Here is a 20,660-nt window from a genome sequence, read left to right as displayed (position 1 = left end):
TTAACCACGCTTTCCATGATCTCTGTTCCTGGCCTGCTATCAAGTCAGAGGCGCTCAAATCAACATCGCCAGGTCCGCCGGTAAATCAAAGAGTTTACCTCCTCCCTCCCCACCACCTCCCACCCCGCTCCCCCAGGGACCAAGACTAAGGAGTGGTCCAAGCCCACCCTTAACAGCCCAGCACTAGGTCCCGTGCCCGCTGCCGACCCAACCCGAGCCCCTTGCCCTGCTCCCGCCCAAAGCTTCGCGTCCTGACCCAGCGCTCCAGACTCAGCCCGGCCGGCCGCTGCGGCACTCCTCCCCTCGCGTGAGGGTGACTCAACCCGGGGAAAGAGAAACCTCACGGTTTTTTCCGACCTGTCCAGGGGCCCCGCGTCCCGCCCCGCCCACCACCCAAGCCCCCGCCCGCCTGCAGTTGTCCTTCTGGTTTGCGCCCGGGGAAACGCCGGCGTGGCTCCCCGGGGTGTGGCCAGAGGACTTCGGCGACGCCTTGCCAAAGGGCGGCCCCCTCCTCAACCCGGAAGGCAGACCCCCGCGCGGCCGCGGCGAGCCGGGCATGCTCACTGGCACGGGCCGGGCCCTCAGCCTGGGCAGGAGAGGCCCGCGCTAGGCAGCCCGCTGCGCTGCCAGCTGGACTCGGGCGGAGCCGGCGCCCCAGCGCAGGGTGGCTCTGCCAGTCCCCGCGCGCCTGAGCGGCCGCACACGTGTCCAAGCGTCACGTCCGCGCGCGCCCCCGGGGCTTGCGTCAGCTGCCGCTCCAGAAGCTGGTGGGCCGGGGTTCTGCGCACCGCTCGGGTTCGGGGCCCGCGACGCCGCCGGGAGGAGGAGTCTGGGGGCGCGGAGGGGTGTTCGGGACGTCGGGGGCCGCGGGGATCGTCTGCGCAGCCCAGCCCCCGGCCTGCCCCGCGCCGGCAGTCTCCGCTGCTCGGTTCCGGGCTGGGCGCGGTGGCGTTGCCTCGGAGCCTGCCGCCCGCGGGGCGTGCTCCGCCTTGACCCCGGCGGCCCCGCGGCAGGCAGGAGCCCTCAGTTCCATGGTTGGTTCGGAGCGCGATGAGCCGCCCGTCCTCCACCGGCCCCAGCGCTAATAAACCCTGCAGCAAGCAGCCGCCGCCGCAGCCCCAGCACGCTCCGTCCCCGGCTGCGCCCCCGGCCGCCGCCACCATCTCGGCTGCGGGCCCCGGCTCGTCCGCGGTGCCCGCCGCGGCGGCGGTAATCTCGGGCCCCGGCGGCGGCGGCGGGGCCGGCCCGGTGTCCCCGCAGCACCACGAGCTGACCTCGCTCTTCGAGTGCCCGGTCTGCTTTGACTATGTCCTGCCCCCCATCCTGCAGTGCCAGGCCGGGCACCTGGTATGTAACCAATGCCGCCAGAAGTTGAGCTGCTGCCCGACGTGCAGGGGCGCCTTGACGCCCAGCATCAGGAACTTGGCTATGGAGAAGGTGGCCTCGGCGGTCCTGTTTCCCTGCAAGGTAAGCCCAGATGCCACCCGCGCACCTCCTCCGGGCGAGCTCCCGGAACTCCCGTGTCCTCCAGCCCACTCACAGGAGCTGAGAGGCAGGTGGCATATCTCTCCTATTAAAAAAAAAAAAAATGTTTACACTTGTCCACCCTCCCCCATGCCCACCTGTCCACTTTGGGAGTAACTCTGAGCTGACAGTTGTCTGAGCGCTGACCCCGGACTAATTGGCACGCGATCGCTTTAGAACACATCACAGCTCTCGCCGCCGGGTGCCTGCGTACCCTGCAGAAGTGTGCTTGGTGTGCTCGGTAGGGCTAGGCTGCACCAGTCAAACTTGGACCGGGAAGCTGACTGTGGGGGATTGAGGAGGGAAGAACTGGGCCAGCTGTACGCATCCTTTACCAGCGCTTGGCTTGTCAGGATTGGTACTGGAGTCCTGCGCCCTCCGCGCGCGCCTGACACGTGGGAGCCCTCAGAAGTGTAGCTAAAAAAAGGGCGCCTGTTTTCCTCCAGCAACAAGAAAACCCTGCAAGCCACGCCTTTCCCTCTCCTAGCCTTCCAAGGATTGGGGAGACGTGAATTTGTACTAAGTGGGGGTGAAAACAAGAGTTGAGCAGGAATTTAACTGGAAGGACACGCGAGAACTGTTACCATTCTAACAAGCCCACGACTTTAGTTTAAAAAGTTATCAGTGCTCTTGCAAAAAAATGCAAACCACTAAAGTCTTCGGGAAAGTCAAGGAAAAGACCCAAGACCTCTCGCCCCCTTTCCCACCATCGTTAGGTTTACTGTGTATCTTTATAGATTTTTTTCCTAGCCATATTTAAATACATTTTCACAGCTGAATATAAAATCGTGGATTCAGTGTGCATCAAAAAGGTTCATAAACACACACAGTAGATCGAAATTCTCCAGAAATAACCTGGGCAAATTGCTGTTTTAAAGCCATATTATCACACGTATTTTTCTATGTCCAAAACCTAGCTCTTCCTCAGTGTATTTTAAATGACTGCATAGTTTTTCATTGTGTGATCATATTTTAGCATCTGTTTACTTACATCCACCACTTAAAAAATCTTCAGGAGTAGTTTCAGAGACATACCTCTCTATTATACCTCATTATAATTAGAGCTAGACCCTAACATTCATTTTCTAAACTTAGAAATGGAAATAATGTCATTAATACTTTTGAGTTGTTTTTCTTTTTTCTTTGTAAAAGAAACTGTTCTGCCTCTTGGGCCATCTGAGCTGTCTTGCATTTCTCCTTGGCGCTGCTTATTTTTATAGGGCAAGAGCTTATTTTTAAATTAAAAATAGTCCACCAGAGAATTGAAGCTTGGGACTGAAGTCAGTAAAATGAGTGATTTAATTTGGTCTGTGCCCTGCCACAAATCCAGTTTAAAATAGCATATTCAAATAAAGGTTTGAATCTGTTTGGGTTATGGGTTTTCAGTTAACCTTAATAAATTAACTCTGCTTTCAGCCACTTCTCCTATAATGCTAACTAATTTACCCAGACCAGTAGTTGTTTCTCATGAAATCTGGATAAAATATTTCTATAAATTTTTAGGGTCATGAAGAAGGTGGCAGCCTAATGATCAAGAGAAGATTTGGTGATAGTTGACATATCAGTGGGCATTGGATGTTTGAGATGTATCTTGGGAGTGGTCAGGGGTGCCCCACCGGATTTCTGGGGAGCTGTCTTTTCCACTCACTTTTTCCTAGACCTTCAGTGACTAATAGAAGAAATGGCTTTAGGTGAATTACAGTTCACAAATGAACATTTGGTATCAGTCAGTATTCCATAATTTATTTTTTAAAAAGCAATCTCATAAGAGCATTTTGTTGCTCCCAGGAGGAAGGGAAGGAAACAGTTATGCTATATAAAATGTGGTTTCACTTTCGGGGTCTAGGATTATGGTTCCCATTGAAGCATGTTTTCTCCTAAGGTGTCATATGCTAGTGAGGCCCTTCTCGAAGAACAGTTCTCTTGGGAATCAGGGGTACTCAGTGCTTCTGACCATGTCAGTGACTTTCCGAGTTCCTATTCCATATGAATGCAGTTGGGGAAAGCCGTCACTTTGCAAGCTGAAATTAAACAGGGTCAACCACTCCCCTACAGGCCAGGGGCCAAGTTTAGAAAGTGATCTTAGGGTCACTTCTGTATGTGAGATTTATGATGCTGGGGAATGCTTCCCTCAACTTTGGTTGACCAGTCATTCGGATTATTAACAGGACTGCTCAGCCAGGTAGATCTGATAAACTACAGCAAGCACCAAAGATATGTCAGTTGAGGAGGGCTAAAGGAAATGGGGAGGGGTAAGACCTGTGTCAGACTTCAACAAATAGGTCTGTGTAGCTAGCTAGCCCTTGGCTTGTGCTTGCTCCTGGTAATCGTAGGGACTGCCCTATCACTATGCCTCCTCTCAGAATCTCTCTCACGTGGGCTGCCTCATGTGAGAAAAACAACTTTGGATGAAGTACCAGAGCCCAGGTCTCAAGAGGAGCATGGTGCTGCCATTGTTTGCCTGAGAGACCACTTGTCCGGGGCCTTGGTTTCCTCACCTATAAATAAAGGGACTGAACTGCTTGATGTCTAAGGACCCGTAGCTTCTAGAATACCATGGAAATAAGGGAGGCTCTATGGAGTGGTTACTGGGTGGCTTCTGTGTGCCAGCTACTTTGCAAGGGTCATCGTTTATTAGTTTGCCTTTCCGTTCTCCAGGTGAAGAAACAAATGCTTGTAGCGAGATTAAGTGACTTGTCAAGATCAGTAGGCCAGGTCATGAGCCCGCATCCCAGAGGTGCGCATCCTGTGTGCTATGTGGCGATTTTGCATCTGAGCCTTTATTCCAAGGCTCCACGTTGTAGCTTACGGTTGACACCACTCACGAAAGAAACCATCCAATCGGATGAATTTGCCGGCTCTGATGAGAGCACCCAATGAGACAGCACACATGTTCGCTACAAACTTCACTGGCAGGAATTTTATAAGGCATGCATGATGGGAAGGCCAGGGAAAATAGCCTACAAACCTGTTATGGGGGGCATGGCATCCCAGCTGTGGACTGTCCATGCTTCAGTTGGCCCAAAAATGGATTTGTTGCCAAATAGGTTCCTTATAGAAGTATGGGGCCACTTAATTAAAGGCTAGAGTGTTGCCAACATCTTTGATAGAGAGCATCACATGCATTATTAGCTCAAGTCTCCTTTTAAGAAAAGGATCTCTATCAGAGTAGGGCTCTCTTCCACTTGTGATATTTTTAGGCCATTCTATGGCTTGCTGTACACCTGAGAAGTTTTGACATCCTGTTCTCATATCTCAAACCCACCATCTCTCAGCAGAGCGTGGGTGTAGGGGGAGAAGTGAAGGGTGACACATCTGTGCCCCCACTCAACAGTTTATTTTATTTTAATATCAGCCAAGTATTTCTCTCCACGGCTGTGGGTAATGCTAAACCACTCCAGCCCACTTACACTATGATACGTTTTTCTCTCCATTTTTTTTTTTTTGGTTTGTTTTCTCTAAAAGTTTCCAGTAGCACATCTCCAAATAATTATTGAACTGGAAAGCCTCAGCCAGACAAGTCTTCTCTGTGTTTGGGTCGTGACAGTGTTGTTTTTATTCCTTAAAATAAAAAGTCAAGTCAGATAACCCAGTGGAAAGTCCAAGCCTCCTCAGTGTGGACAAACCTAAAGGCCAGCAGGGGCAGGTGATGTGAGGGAGAGAGGTACCTGACACGTGCCCCCAGAGTTCAGGAGACCTCAAGGAACAGCAGAGATGGGAGCCAGGGAACACACCTCTAAAGAGGACCAGGGAGGCGAAGGGTGGATGCAGCCTGCCAGACCTTTGGGTTTTTTCAAGAAAAGCCAGAAATCTGAATTTTTAAAATGTGGATCACTCCATTTTCTTAAGATTGGCCAAATTCATATTTAAAGCCAGAACTTGGAAGCCAAACCCACCACGTCTGCAAACCAAATCCTTCCTGCCAGTGTGTGACCTCTGATCTGGTTCCCTCTCTGAAAGCGTTCACTGAGCCTGGAAGTTCTCATTTTACTCTTGCCATATATGAGCTTTGGAGTTCTGAGAGGTCCCAACTGTAGGTGATTTTATAGCTTATTTTCATCTGTATTTTGCCGAGAGAATATTCTATTCTGGGCCCCTGGGAAACCTGAACTATTGTCCTAGTGACTAGATTTTTGACTTTGAACAGGTGAGTTTCTTTGGACCTGAGTGTCTTTAAGAGAAATAGCTAGACTAAATCATTATATCAAGAATGTTTTGGGGCACTGGGTGGCTCAGTCAGTCAAGATTCTGCCTTTAGCTCAGGTCTTGATCTCGGGGTCCTGGGATCTAGCCCTGTGTCAGGCTCCCTGCTTAGCAGGGAGTCTGCTTCTCCCTTTCCCTGCGTCCCTCCCCACCTCCCATGTGCACGCTCATTCTCTCTCTCTGCTCGCCCCCCACTCTCTCAAATAAAATCTTAAAAAAAAAAATTTTTTTTAATCTTTTTGTGCGCTAAAATTTCAGAATCTAGTAAACTGTTCCAGGGAAAGAGCGCTAGGCAAGAACTGGGTCCCCATCCTTGTTTGGTTTGACCTCGGTCCAGGCACATACTTCCCTGAGCTTGTCTTTTCATCATTTAAAAAGAGTGGAGGTAATACCTAGCCGGTGGGTGCTCTGAGATCAGATTAGAGCTGGGAAGTCTTTGCTTCACCATTTCAAATGGAAGGTGGGTGGAAACAGGGTGGTTGCTAGGTGATGGGTGATCAGTCACCTAGAAGTCTGAGAGGATACCAGAACCATTTCAGAGACCTTTTCTTCATCTAAAAATTTCCCTAAGATAAAAATCATTGACTTTGGGTATTGTCCCTATGGTCTTCACCACCGCGTGGAGCTGGACACTGATGGTGAGGCGCAAGATTTTTAAGAACACAATTGACAGAAATTTTCAGTGTAAAATTAAGAACAGAAGCACTAGAGCGCTTGGGTGGCTCAGTCGGCTAAGCATCTGCCTTCGACTCAGGTCATGATCCCAGCGTCCTGAGATTGAGTCCCGCATCGGGCTCTTTGCTTAACAGGGAGTCTGCTTCTCCCTCTGTGCTCTTTCTCAAATAAATAAATAAAATATTAAAAAAAAAAAAGAAGGACTAGAATGCTATGTCAGAGCACTGACATTTAATACTAATTCTTTGTGTAATTGGCAGCCACTTTTCACAGGTTGTCACCTCCTACAGCTAGGAGTCAATCATTGTTACTTGAAGTTGACCTTTGGTACGACCAGAAAGGGGAGAACTAAAAGGTACAGCAGGCGTGTCCTATAAAATGCCCATCCTGAGATGAGATGAGATTCTGCTGTTCTGCATTCGATCCCTTTATTGAAGCTCCTTGCAAACCGCTATCCGCATATGACTACAGTAAGTCTTTCCTATAAAATGTCTGCAGAGCCAGACCTGTGCACCTGACAAAATTTGCGAACAGTGGCATTTCTCACTCAAACTCATAAGGTACCCACTCCTTGAGAGAGGTGCACATTTGCTAAAGCAAACGCCCGGCCTTAGGGGGCATTGTGTGTTGCTGGCAAGTTGTGCAGGACGTGATCATACCTGGGGCATTAGAATGTGACAACACTCTGCACACCCTGGAAAAGAAATGAAGAAAACTGAGACGTTTCCCTGATTAAATGTATCTTTATATTAAACCTGAGAGTGTACTCTCAAAGGCTTAGGAGAGATACTGAAAATTCACTAGCAGAATTTCATCAGCTTTACCCCAGATGCTCCATTAGTTTTTTTAAAAATGGAGAAAAGGTTCTCCTTTCCAGTTTCTGCAGTGATTTTTAGAATGTATGGTGCCTGTGAGAAAAAGGTTACCCCTCACCCCCAGTTTTTAACCACAGACACTGTAGATGGATGAAAGATACACCTGTGTTAAATGCGTCAGTTTGGGCCCTATTTTAAGACCTTGAATCAACAAGTTAATATCTCTGGGTCATTCCTTCACGAGGCCACCTCTTCCTCTAGCACTTTGGAGGGAGGCCCTATTTGAGCCTCCTCGTCCAGATCCCTGCTCCAGCCCCGCACCAGGGGTTTGGGGACCTCTCCAAACCTCAGTGAGTCCTTGGTAAGATGGGGACAGATTTGGTTGCTGTGAGTATCCAACATGGTGATAATTCATGCAAAGAGCCTAGCCCAGCCCAGCACAGAAGAAACATTACATGAATGTGCACATTTAGAAGCCAGCAGAAATCGAATGGCAAATGTCTGAGGTCAGGTCCAGGCATAGACTTGAAAAAGAAAAAAAAGAATCTGTTTTCTCCCACTAATTCCTTCACTGAGCTGCTCTTCCCTCATCCCAATCATGTAGGTTTTCATATAGCTGAATACATTGGTCCTGGCATTGGTTTTACAGGGACAAGACTCACTTTTTTCATTTCTTTAATACTTTTATGCTTTTAGAAGAGAAAGTCTGCGTTATGAAGGACAAGCAACAGTTTGCTCATGAATAAGGAAGGGATGGAAGATCCTGACAGGGTCATGTAGGGAGGCCAGTGAAGCCGCTTATTGCAGAATGTTGTTCACCTTGTCTGAACTAGGTATATGATCTCATTTGTTTCCTAATTACTTTGTCAAGGAAACAGGATGCAGTATCCTCTTGGAGAGATATGCCTGAAGTCATGTAGTCTGTAAGCTCTGGGGACAGAAACTCCAGAATGGGCCTTCTACCCCTTCTGTAAAAAAGCTCTCTGCAGCATGGGGTTTGTCAGGATTCCCTGAGGCAGGAGGAGGAATTTTTGAGCCCAAGATCTGAATTAGAATTACCTTCTCTGGAAGAAAGTTAGTGAAGTTAGATGTCAGTATTTGCTTAGTCTCGCCACTGTTTGAGGGTCCTGGTACCGAGTGACACTGTCTTCTCATATTAGTATCCACGGAAGCTTTATGGCCTCACGGCTGAGAATTCTTTGCACCACCTCATAGTGGAGGTAAGGAATCTGCCCTTCGGGTTAGTGAAAATCCGCCAAGGTTCTTAGGGGAAGGATGCTAGACAGATGCAGGGTGAGCATCACAATTAAGGCACAAGGAGAGAGTTCACTTTCTCCTGCTGCATAGATCTGAACTTGATAAGAGTCCAGGGATGAGCTGTTGACAGTTCTGTGGACCCAAGGACCCTGGGATCATGACCTGAGCCGAAGGCAGACGCTTAACCCACTGAGCCACCCAGGCGCTCTGCTCTAACTGTATTCTACTAGTGGTTGTAAACTCATTTTAGGCAAGAAGAATATAGAGCCATCTGAATGACAACAGTATCATTGTTTGTCCATCTATGTGAGGTTCCAGAAAAGCTTCAAACATGCCGACCTCAAATAGTTTATGTAAATATGTGAAAAGCATTGATCAAAACTAATGAACCCACAGTGACTGAAGTCTGAAACATTTCTCTTCCTATGATCTCAAAGTCGATTGAATTTTTTAAAATTCTAAGTTCCATAGTAAGACTTTTAATTAAAGTAAAATTAACACACGCAGTGGAGAATAGTCATCTTCTGCAGGTAAATCTAATATTTATCCATTTACCTACGCATATCAGGTGGGTGGGAAGCAGGCAACAAATCAGTAGATCAATAAACAAAATGAGTAGACCCATAAGTTAATGAGAAAATAACGTGGTATTATCCTCCACTGATATTTTGAGGGCAGATTAATGTACTTTTAGTCACGAAGGAGCTAGTTTGAGTTGCTAGAAGTCCTTTTTAAAAGTGGTAAAGTCTAAGTTTAACCTCTGGTTAAAATATAAGTTTCGCCATGATTTGGTTCTATACGAGACTTAACCCGTAACTCCCATTCAAACAAGTCTCAAGAGTGGAGGATACGAGACCTCCACCAATAGTCCCCTAGTTATCTGCTGATCAGACATAGTAAGTTATACCGCCAGGAGAACATCCTTCTAGCTGAACTTATACAACTCCCAGTCCATCTATGGGTTCACCTCCGCAGTAGTAAAAGAGGCTTACCTGTGTGAGCAAAAGGGGACATGGGTAGCTTCATGTCTGGAGCCTCTTTCTGACATGTCTGGAGTCAAACAGAGGAGTTTCCCGTGGACCACTAAGTGTGGTGGAGAATGAAACTGCAGTGGCTGGGGGGGGGGGGGGATACACACGCGCGCACGCACACACACACACACATATACATATGTAAATATATGAATATTTAAATATACAAATATATTCGTGTGTGCATGCATGTGTGTGTGTGTATTTATTTATTTATTTATCTCCCCCAGGCCCACAGATTTGTGAGGTACCCATAAACTCGAAGGATCAGAGGAGCAATGGAGAAAGCTTGTCTTCCATGGGGGGCAGGGAAGTCAAGAAGTGTTGGTTATTATAACAATGATGTCTCTCCTTCATTGAAAAATATTACTGGTTCACTACAATGAGTTCCAAGAGCTCCTAGTAAAAGAAAAATGATTGGCTTCCTTCTGCTGACCTGTAGATATACACTTAAAAGTATATTTTCTTTAAAAAACAACAGTATTTCAAAACTTAATTCATTCAATGGACTCTGCCAAAAGAATCTCTATGCCATAAAGGATAAATATGCCAACTTAGCCTTTTTTTTTTTTTTTTTTTTTTTTGACAGAGAGTTAGAGAACACATGTAGGGAGAAGAAGAGGGGGAGGGAGAAGTGGGCTGTCCACTGAGCAGGGAGCCCAATGCAAGACTCGATCCCAGGACCCGGGATCATGACCTGAGCCAAAGGCAGACGCTTAAATGACTGAGCCACCCAGGCACCCCATCGTCTCTGAATTCTTGAGCATGTTTTTATTTTTACATGTTTTCAAATTTCCACAAGTCATAATAATACAAAATTATTATTATTATTTTTAAAGATTTTATTTATTTATTTGACAGAGATCACAAGTAGAGAGGCAGGCAGAGAGAGAGGGGGAAGCAGGCTCCCTGCTGAGCAGAGAGCCTGATGTGGGGCTTGATCCCAGGACCCTGGGATCATGACCTGAGCTGATATACCCTTTATCCACATTCACCAGTTGTTTCCTTTTTGCCCCATTTGCTTTATCATTTTGGGTGCTCTCTATTCATACATTTATTTAACCATTTCAGTGTAAGATGCAGGCATCCTGCCCCTTTACCCCTAAGTACTGCATTGTTTTCTCCTAAAAACAAGAATGTCTTCTTGTATAATTACAGTCCAGTTATCAAAAGCAGGAAATGTGACATGCAGTAGATACTAGTATCGAATCCACAGTCCATATTCAGACTTCCAGTTGCTGCCCCAATAACGAACGCCCTTTGCGGCAGTTTAGGTTTCCCGGTCCAGGGTCCTGCATCGCGTTCAGCCATGTGTGTGCCTTTTGTGATCATTACAGCTCATGAGATGGACAGAGAAGCACAGTTTGCTTGTGGTTACCCTCAGACAAGATCATTGCTTGCATTTAATTCAAAAGTCTGTGAGCATCAACAACAGAATACTGAGTGTGCTTTGTTTTTCCTGAGACACTGTCCTTTGAGGCGCCAGCAGAAACTTTGCTAATAAATTTCAGTTTCCTAGGAGGGGTGAGCACGCGGAGGCAGGGCGGTTACCCCATGGTCCCCGAGCAGGGACTGCCTCTGCCCAGAGCTCAGGGCACCTCCACTGTAGTAGACTGTTGGTTGTTGAAGCTCAGGAAATCGTTTTTGCATTGCACGGACTCACATTTAATTAAACCAGTCACAAGATCCGTGACCTTCACTAGCGCCCCCACTAAGCAAGGTTACTCTGTTGATCTACTCATTCCATAAACAAATACAAAGTGACTGTGTTTATTAAGTAAATAACAGGTGTCTAGTGTTTGTTCTCCAACGTACCTCATCACATTCTTGTGTAAACAGGTTTCTGTGCCAAAAAAGGAAAAACCCTCCTTAAATTCAACTGAAATACAACCTTCGTACCCCATGCCCAGGAAAAGAATTGGCACTATTCACCGCTTTCTACAAAGACTTAAAAAGGAGGCACCGGGTCACACATTGCCCTCTGTGGCAAAACATGTTTGCACAAGACTTTTGAGCCACTGCCACCTGAAGAGTTTCTAAAGAGAAGCCCAAAATGTTATTTCAACATTTGTTTCTCATTCTGCTGGGTCATCTTTCCCCTCCCTCCCTCCATCTTCTTGAGCTTTGGGCTTCTGTGCCTGGTTTTGTCTCTGGCCCCCCTCCCCCAAAAGAGGTTTACTTAAAGTGAATTCCCTCCTCACCCCACCCTCGGGGGGAAAGGAGCAGCTGTTCCCCTGTGGAGAAATCTCATTTATAGCTGTGGACGTGCTCCCAGGACACACAGGCAGCCCAGGTGCGTTGTCTCAGGAAAGAAGTGCAGGAAGAGCCAGGCAGGTCCAGAAAAGTGGCATCCTTTGAACCCTCCCTGTGTGGTGGGCCAAAGTCCCAGCCAGTGTGTGAAAAGTGAAACCTCAGCTCTTTCTTGCCAGGTACCAAGGAAGCCGGGAGGGCCTGATTACTGGTTACTTACTTTCGAGGCACTACTCCTCCTTCCTTAGGGAGAGGTGCTCTGCTCTCGGGGCTGTCTTTCTCCTTGCAACCCAGGGAAGAAGTCAGTATCACAATCTGCTTCCAGAAGCAGTTCGTCCGTGGACCCTGGGTTTTGTGTGGGGTAAGTTGGGGACTGGAGCTCAAGGCAGATGTGAATTCTTTCTTTTACTTCCAAATACTGATTCTTTGACATCTCGGCAATCATGTGCCACAAAAGAGCATTCGAGGAAGAGCGGGGCATGCAGGGCTCTGCCCGCAGTGTGGCGGTGAATGGCCCCTTGCCGGGATGAGTCAGTCAGGCTGTAAAACGGTAGGACTAGCACCCTAGCCTACCTCCACAGTTTGCAAACCACCAAGTTCTAGTCCTGTGTCTCAGCTGGCGTTCCTGAGCCTTCCTGCGGAGCACCCGCTGGGCGGGGCAGTGACCAGCTGGACCTGCTTACTGGTGTGGGCCCCTCCTCCCAGCTGTCACTGTGCCTGCCCAGCCAGGTTTTGTCATCCATCAAAATCAACCCCAGGCTGCTTCGCCCTTCCCCAGACATTTGGCCATGCCCGTGACATTTCTGCTTGTCACAATGGGGGAGGGGAGGAGTGCTACTGGCCTCCAGTGGATAGAGGCCAGGGATGCTGCTAAACATCCTACAGTGCAAACACAGCACCCCCCACAAAGGATTATCTGGTCTAAAACATCAGTACAGCCATGCCCCGACTTTTTGAATGTTCACTTGACGTCACTTGACGTTTCTTTACAGAAGACCTGTTTGTGTTAACCAAAAGAAATCCGAAGAGGATTTTCACTATTACCAAAAAGGGGGGGGAAAAAAAAAAGGGAAAATAGCGCTCAGCATTTCTTTTGCAGTGCACATCCTGAGCAGCAGGAGTGGCCTCGCCAAGCTCCTTTCCTGGGACCTACACTCAGCATCTCAGCATCAAGACTCCGTAGCTTTGAACTGCATCTGTGAGCATCTGTGCTTTATCTCAATTGATTTTGTGCATCTGTTAGCAAGATGTATCCTAAAGTATCAGAAAAGCCCAAGAGGGGTTATTTTCTGGGACTAGGAATGCTTGAAAAATTTTCCATATAAGTTAATGGTAGTTGCTTCTTTGCCTTCTGCCATTTGTCTTTCAAAGGGTTTCATGGGAGCACTATACTTTCATATAGCAGGGAAACCCTGTAGTGCTACTGTAGAGAAACCCGGAAAACCAACTGAATTGTCGGTCAAATCCCCGAAGGAATCTGGACCTGTCTTCTCATTTAGGTTTTATCCCCACTTGTTTGCTCCGCTCACCCCATGCTAGAACCAGATGGAACTGCTCCATCCACCGTCCACTTTGCCCATAGTGAAGCTTTCCTTCTCTACTCTTCATCCCATCCCCACTTGGAGATCACTTGTCACCGTCTTTGGTCGTCCTTCACCTTTCGTGTAGCTGTCTGTACTTTCGATATTTTTGAGTTGTTTGTTGGTGCTCAGCGGTGTGGCCCTTCTCAACAAGAACCACCACGAGGGCACGATCTGCAGCTGATTCCCTCTGTGTGCTCTAGGACAGAGGTTGGCAGACCTTAGGAACCCTGGGCACCTGTCAGGAAAACCCAAGCCAGGCGCCAGGGTAATCTGGGTGTGCTGCTCAGAGGCACCTAGATGGTTCTGCAATATCAGGGAATTCACGGACCCCAAACCCTCCCTCTGATCCCTGGACAAGAGCCCCCTATTCCAGAACAATGCTGAGACAGTAACAAGGATGCAGTGTGGTGTAAAAGTACGTGTATCTAGTGCACGTGTGAGTGCACGCGTATTTAAAGTGTAGATCTTTTCGTTTTAGAGATCTTCTCTTACCCAGTCATCATGAAAGTGGCACCAGTGGTCATGAAGACACACCCTCACCCATGATGGAAAAGAGAAGGAATAGATTGGCTTTAAAATTCAGCTTGTTTAGAAAAAGCAGAGTAAGCTCCTCACACTTTAAAAATATGTTTATTTAAGTTAATAGAAGCTGTAGCAGGACCTTTTTTTGGTAAGGTCATTGTCCACACAAATGCTCAGTAATGCCTTTTCTATTTATGTCGCTTGGGGCAGATCCCCTATTCTCTATATTTGGGTCGAAGGAAGAGTGTGTGGCTTGTAAGTCAAACCAAATAATTCAGAATATAAATAAATATTCCTACCTGAGCTCCACAAGAAAAAGTTCTAAAATAATCACTGGACGATAAATACTTGTTGTACATCTGAGTCCGTGAAGGGGGAGCGGTTCTGGGGCTTTGGGTCAGGGAAGAGCTGCAGGTGGTACTTTTCTGTACGCTCTTTGCCAGAGTTCATTGCGTTCCTGGAGTTTTCTGTGGGCGGCTGTGGTAAACAGCCCATCTTGAAACTTCTTCAGATCCAGAGATCAGGGGATTATTTCACCAGAGAATGTGCCGGGCTCTGGGCTAATTCTTGCTATTTTTACTGCGTGGAATATGTGTGTCTAAAGTGGGCACAGATGCCTCGCCCATCACTCACAGAAGAACATCAGAAGGTTGTGGATTTCTAGCCACACTCTAGATTTAAAACAGGTAACAGGGATTGGGGTGTTTTAGGGCCTTCCTGTTGGGAACACCAAGGAGAAATACATATGGATAAATAAATTTGTTTCTCCTTCTGATGGTAAAGTTTTTTATACCTGTGCTTTTAAAATCAGTCCGTGGTTCAGGTTCAGGTGAATAAGCGTTCCCTAGGGGCAAAGTCCGTGACCGGGAACTACCTCTGCCAATATCTACTACAGGTGGGTATAATCCACCTGAGTTTGAGGTACAGGGGAAGAGCCAGCTGCATTTCTTTCTTGAAGCCACCCCCTTCTTCCTTGCTGGGGAGACTCATCTCCGTAAGAACGGAGACAGCCTTCTCAGCTTCCTCTCAGTGACTGTAGCTTAGGGTCCTGTATGGAGAAGGTACTGGGTGCCTGCTTGTTGCTAAATAAACTCATCTGCAAAGGTCAGAATTTGACCGACTTTAACGTTTATAAGGGGTTTATTCCCTTGGCAGGGTAGAGACAACCAAAAACAGAGGTGAGGCTTTGTTTTGTGAGCAGATGGTCATAGCATCTTAGACATAGGACCCAGCCCTGCCCTCGTTTGCTGTCTTCTTGTCTCAGGAAGGGGTGGGAGGAGCCAAGGGAGGTAACCCAGACAGTTCACCTGCCACTGTGTGCTCCGACTCCTAGTTTCACCCAAAAAAGGTGATTCAGCTCCTCTAATTCTTTGTAAGACAACAGCGTGGTTTTCTGGACAAGTGTCTACTTGTGGGCCGATTCCCCATCTGGTATCTAGGAATTAACACTCTCATTCTTGTGAGGGTTGGGAGTAGGAGTCTAATTCCTTTTGGTGTGGTCCTTTCCCAAGATAGGTGTGATTTATTCATCAGGAATGTCATCTCAACAAGGGAGAAAAAGGTTTCATCCCTACCCTATTATGGCAGCATTGAGGGACTGACTGTATCAAAATCCCTGCCTGGGAGCCTACCCTGGGACCCACTTCAGTTCTCCTGCCTCCCGGGCCTGTCATGAGGGCTGACATACATGGTCATGAAGATGGGTGCTGGGACTTGAGGAAGCGGTCTGGGCCCTTCTCATTTTAACCTCCACTGGCTGGAACCAAACTAACCAACAGGGTCACAAGTTAGTACCCAAAAGTATGTCCAAAGCCCCTTGGGATTGGGGTATTAAAAGGTGAAGAAAGTGAGGTAATGTTTCTAGTAATGGGAAGGGGGTCCAGCCCTCTTCTACCCTGGCTGGTCACTCCAGCAGGCAAGGGCAGAGACCTGAAGGGCAGCCTTCCCACAGCCTTCCTGCCAGTCACCGATCTGATCTAGGAAGAAGGGTCAGGGGACAACCAAGAGGAGCTATACTGCTTTCCTAATTATCTTCAGGTGAAAACCAGTCTAGAGGCAGCATATCCCTTGCCCAACCATTTGCCTAAGCCATTGTAAATTATACAAAATTCTTTAAATTCACAGAAAAATGGGGCAGGCCAGGTTTTCTAGAGCTGGCTCAGCAGTCGTATTGGAGATGTTAATAGTAAGAGAGCTTCACGTTTCCAACGTTAAGTTTGAACGTTTTCAACGATGCTGTAATGGCTTGCAGTCCGCTCCTGGTTAAGAAAATTCCCCTGGGGCACCTGGGTGGCTCAGTGGGTTAGGCCTCTGCCTTCGGCTCAGGTCATGGTCCCAGGGTCCTGGAATCGAGCCCTGCATCAGGCTCTCTGCTCAGCGGGGAGCCTGCTTCCCCCTCTCTCTCTGCCTGCTGCTCTGCCTGCTTCTCTGCCTACTTGTGATCTGTCAAATAAATAAAATCTAAAAAAAAGAAAAGAAAAAATTCCCCTGATTTTATGGATTGGCGGTACTGATGACCAATAATAACGGAGACTCTTCAGTCTTACCTGGTTAACTCCCCTCCAGCAAGCAGAGTTGGAATGAGGCTAGAGTCGAAGCCCCCGAAAGCCACGTGGGTGACCCCCTGTGCGAGGTGTGACCCCGTGTGCAAGGTGTGACCCCCTGTGCGAGGTCTGCCCCCGTAGGAGTTTGGCGCAGGCGCGATGGCTCACGGCGTCTCTTTCCCTTCTTGCAGTACGCCACCACGGGCTGCTCCCTGACCCTGCACCACACGGAGAAGCCAGAACACGAAGACATCTGTGAATACCGTCCCTACTCCTGCCCTTGCCCCGGGGCCTCCTGCAAGTGGCAGGGGTCCCTGGAAGCCGTGATGTCCCATCTCATGCACGCCCACAAAAGCATCACCACCCTGCAGGGAGAAGACATCGTCTTCCTGGCCACGGACATTAACCTGCCGGGGGCCGTCGACTGGGTGATGATGCAGTCGTGCTTTGGCCACCACTTCATGCTGGTGCTGGAGAAGCAGGAGAAGTACGAGGGCCACCAGCAGTTCTTCGCCATCGTGCTGCTCATTGGCACCCGCAAGCAAGCCGAGAACTTTGCCTACAGACTGGAGCTGAACGGGAACCGGCGGAGACTGACCTGGGAGGCCACGCCCCGGTCCATACACGACGGTGTGGCTGCGGCCATCATGAACAGCGACTGCCTTGTTTTTGACACAGCCATAGCACATCTGTTTGCGGATAATGGCAACCTTGGAATCAATGTGACCATTTCTACGTGTTGTCCGTGAGGCGCTGCAATTATCTGGGCACAGTGCTCTATGGGGAATAAAGGTTTTTACAGGTGTTCTATTCACTGTGTCTTCACGGATCAAGACCCCCAGTTACCCCATGTTCTGTTTGAACAAGCAGCTTCCCATCTGGCATTAGCCCAGCAGAGTTCATTAAACAGGAATGAATGGGGTTGGCCTGTTAGTCATTTGGAGTCTGTTCTGTGATCTAAAATCAACTTTATTATTACATTTTATTTACTTCCTGAACAGCACTTGACCGGTGGCTCAGGGCTCCAGAAGACCAGGACGTTAGGAATGGGAGGCTCCTTTCTGCCTGGCTCCCTCTCTTGGTCCCTCCAAGTTGACAAAAGCACAGTGACTGTCAATAGATTCCTTAACTTTTACCTTGTTTTTAGGGGGGATAGGAATTGTTTAAATGCATTTTAAGCAGTGTTTCTCAAATGGGATGGCAAACCAATAGGTACAGAATCACCTGTAGTGCTCATCTTAAACATGCAGCTCTGGGGAGCCTGTGGATTTAACCATCTCATCAGGTGATTCTGTTCGACAATAAAGTTTGAGAATTACTGGGTTAAATTGTGGAAAGGGTCCAGATTTTAAAGGTGCTTTACGATTGCCCTCTACTATTTGTTTCTCTACTATTTCATGCCCCCACCACCTACCATGCCCAGATTAGAACCAGAACTGCAGATCCCCAGGAACACACTCCTGAGATTTGGTCACTCTCTTGTATTTGGGGTGAATTGCCTAGGAAAGTGAATTGTATGGCCACTGATAGGTGTCACATAATTAGTTTTTGCTCATCACTAGTACAGATGACCTGTTTACATGTGGCTTGCCTCAGAGGCCATCCTTGACTGTAGATGGTGGGAAAGACTAGATCAGTAGAGTTGGAAAAGCTTTATAACCAGTGTCATATGCTTGCTATTTAAAGGTATGTGTTGGATTGTTGTTGTTTTTTGCCACATTCACTTTAGTTTTTTAATAAATATTTTCCAAAAATGAATATCGTGCTGCTTTTTCCCTGTTGAATAATGTTTATTTATTGGATGCCTATCATGTGCAGGTGCATGAAACTTCACCACTACCTTGGCCTTGGACTATCACTGTTTCCACATGAAGAAACAGTCATTTGTCTAAGGTCCTGATGCAGGTCTGTGTTAGATCGGGGGTCCACACTCACTTCCCTGAACCATCACTGTGCTTGGTGTTACTGGTCTCTTCCCTGGAGATGTTCTTTCAAGTGCTAGCACTAATGGAAGAAGAGTATTTCTCCTGTGTTACAGAATCAGAAGGAAGAGTCATGGCTAGAGCTATTATCCAGAGTCCCGGGTTTGACCCAAGGTGACCCACTCTCACCGTCCCAACCCCAAACTCTCAAAGAAATTCAGAATATAGTCCCATGTGCCTGGTGGGGATAGAAGAGTGCTTAACTGAGGAGCCCAGTGACATTAGACTAGCCCCCTAAGAAGGGATGGCTTTAGAGTTCTTTTTATTTTTTAGGTGAGATGCATTGTTGAGATTTTATCCAGGATACAGTATAGGCAATTAAGGAAGATTCTATAAAGTTTCACTATACACAGGCCATAGACATTTCTGTCGCAAGTATTTTTGCCACAAACACTTTCATTGCATAACTAATTGGCCATAAGGTAATTTTGCCATAAAAGACAAAAACCACAAAAAATAAAAGTTGGACACTCATTAAAAAGGACATAATGAAACATAAAAAATAACAAAATTAAAAAGACTCTTGTGGAATACAAAATATTTTAAGAGAGGGTGCCAGCAGGGTGCTGGGGGGACAGAGGGGCAGAAGGAGAGGTAAAGGGAGAGAGAGAATCTTAAGCAGGCTCCATGCCCAGAATGGAGCCCAACACGGGGCTTGATCTCACAACCCTGAGATCATGAGCTGAGCTGAAATCAAGAGTCAGTTGTTTGACTAAGCCACCTAGGCACCCCAGAATACAAAATATTTTAATGCATTTAAAATGTGTTTACATTCACCATAATACTGTACAGATAACCGATCTTCCTTGGTGGATTATACTTAATCACTGGTCTTCGAGTCTTTCCTTCATAGTATTAAACTTCTTTTTGCTTGTTGTTCCTTGTTCAGCAACGTCTTTTTTCTTTTTTTGCTAAAATTTCTTCCCTCATTAAGAAAGGTAGCAGCTTCCCAATACTAGGGTTCATATTTGTAATGGAGCTTTGTATCATGTTGTGAAAACCTCCAGACTGCTGTTCGTTCTTGGCATGTTCATTGCTAGACCTTCTAAAGTTGTACGGGAAATGTGGAAGAAATGCTAAAGGTATAATGCACTGTAACTGAGCTTTGTTATCAATGTAACTGAAGGGCTGTCATTTTCTGGTATTGAATGTAATCTGGCTTTACACTCATTTCACGCTTCCCATAAATTTTATCACCGTACTTTTGGTTAAGTCAATCTACGTACTTATTTCGACCAACTATTTCAAGACCAACACATCTATGTGTCCCTGTATAGACCATTATGAGGGCTAGCTAAGATTTGTAACATACAAAAATGGGAACTCTGTCAATGGAGAAGTGAAAGACAACTAGTTTCAATGCATTAACTCTGCCAAAGGCAATTGATTCATCAATGAAGAAATGAAACCAGTTATTTAATCTGTTACAGAAAAATTGCCTTATGGGCAATTAGTTACACAGCAAAAATGCTTGTGGCAAAGCTGTCTGTGGCAAAGATGTTTATGGCGAAAAGACCAGACATGGTTAAAGAATTGCTAAAATAACTTCTCTTCTAAGCTATTCTTCAAATAAAGGTGAAAAATAGTGCTTATAACGAGTTCGTAAATGAATGAGAACTAGAGCTCTTGTTACCAAGGAAGTCACAGGCAAGCCAGGACAAAAGGGGTACTATGGAGGTGAGACGAGGATCCAGGAGCAGGTGCACTTAGATCCTCAGAGGCAGAACGAGTCCAGATGTGTCTGTTCAGTGTGCACACAGCACCCAGGCAATGTGTTTTGTGCATAAACCAGTCTAGCTTGTCATCACTACTTCACATCCCTAGCCAAGGGCTCTTGTTCTGTGTGATGGGGGAAAATCAGGACCAGCTGGTCAACAAGGTACTGAAGGTAAAGAAAGCTGTAATCAAAAGCCCATGAAGAAGGAGATCATGGAATCAAGTTATTCCTAAAGCATAAACTCTTAGCTTTTCAGCCCCAGGAAGTAAAGTGATGGGCCAGTAGCCATATAGTGTCTTAGTGGCAGCACTGATTCTAGAATTCACAGTCCCAGTTCAAGCGTGTTTCCAGAACTCAACAAATGAATAAGTAAAGTTTTAGGCAACAAAACTCTGAACTTTTACTTTCCAGAGTTATTTAGCTCCCTTTAGTCTTTATCACTGGAAATCTGCAAGCTTAACTTTTACTCTCTGGCTTTTTAAAAAATTAAGCGTTTTCAGCCCTCAAACAAACAAAAATCCCCAGGTTATTCCCTGTTTTAAGAGGAAGTGAAAACAG

At 46.9% G+C, this 20,660-nt stretch overlaps 1 protein-coding gene across 1 annotated transcript; it reads left to right on the top strand.

The window, feature by feature from the left end:
- Positions 1-563: 563 nt before the first annotated feature.
- SIAH2 (siah E3 ubiquitin protein ligase 2) lies at positions 564-18,161 on the top strand. The gene is made up of 2 exons (XM_032852494.1): positions 564-1,467; positions 16,595-18,161. Exons 1-2 carry the CDS (start codon positions 1,051-1,053, stop codon positions 17,150-17,152), a joined length of 975 nt encoding a protein of 324 aa, XP_032708385.1. The 5' UTR covers positions 564-1,050; the 3' UTR covers positions 17,153-18,161.
- The last annotated feature ends 2,499 nt before the right edge of the window (positions 18,162-20,660 follow it).

The sequence above is a fragment of the Lontra canadensis genome, unplaced genomic scaffold (genome assembly GCF_010015895.1).
Source record: "Lontra canadensis isolate GAN:19392208 unplaced genomic scaffold, GSC_riverotter_1.0 scaffold6, whole genome shotgun sequence".
Taxonomy (NCBI): Eukaryota; Metazoa; Chordata; class Mammalia; order Carnivora; family Mustelidae; genus Lontra; species Lontra canadensis.
This window is presented reverse-complemented; position numbering and strand designations above follow the sequence as displayed.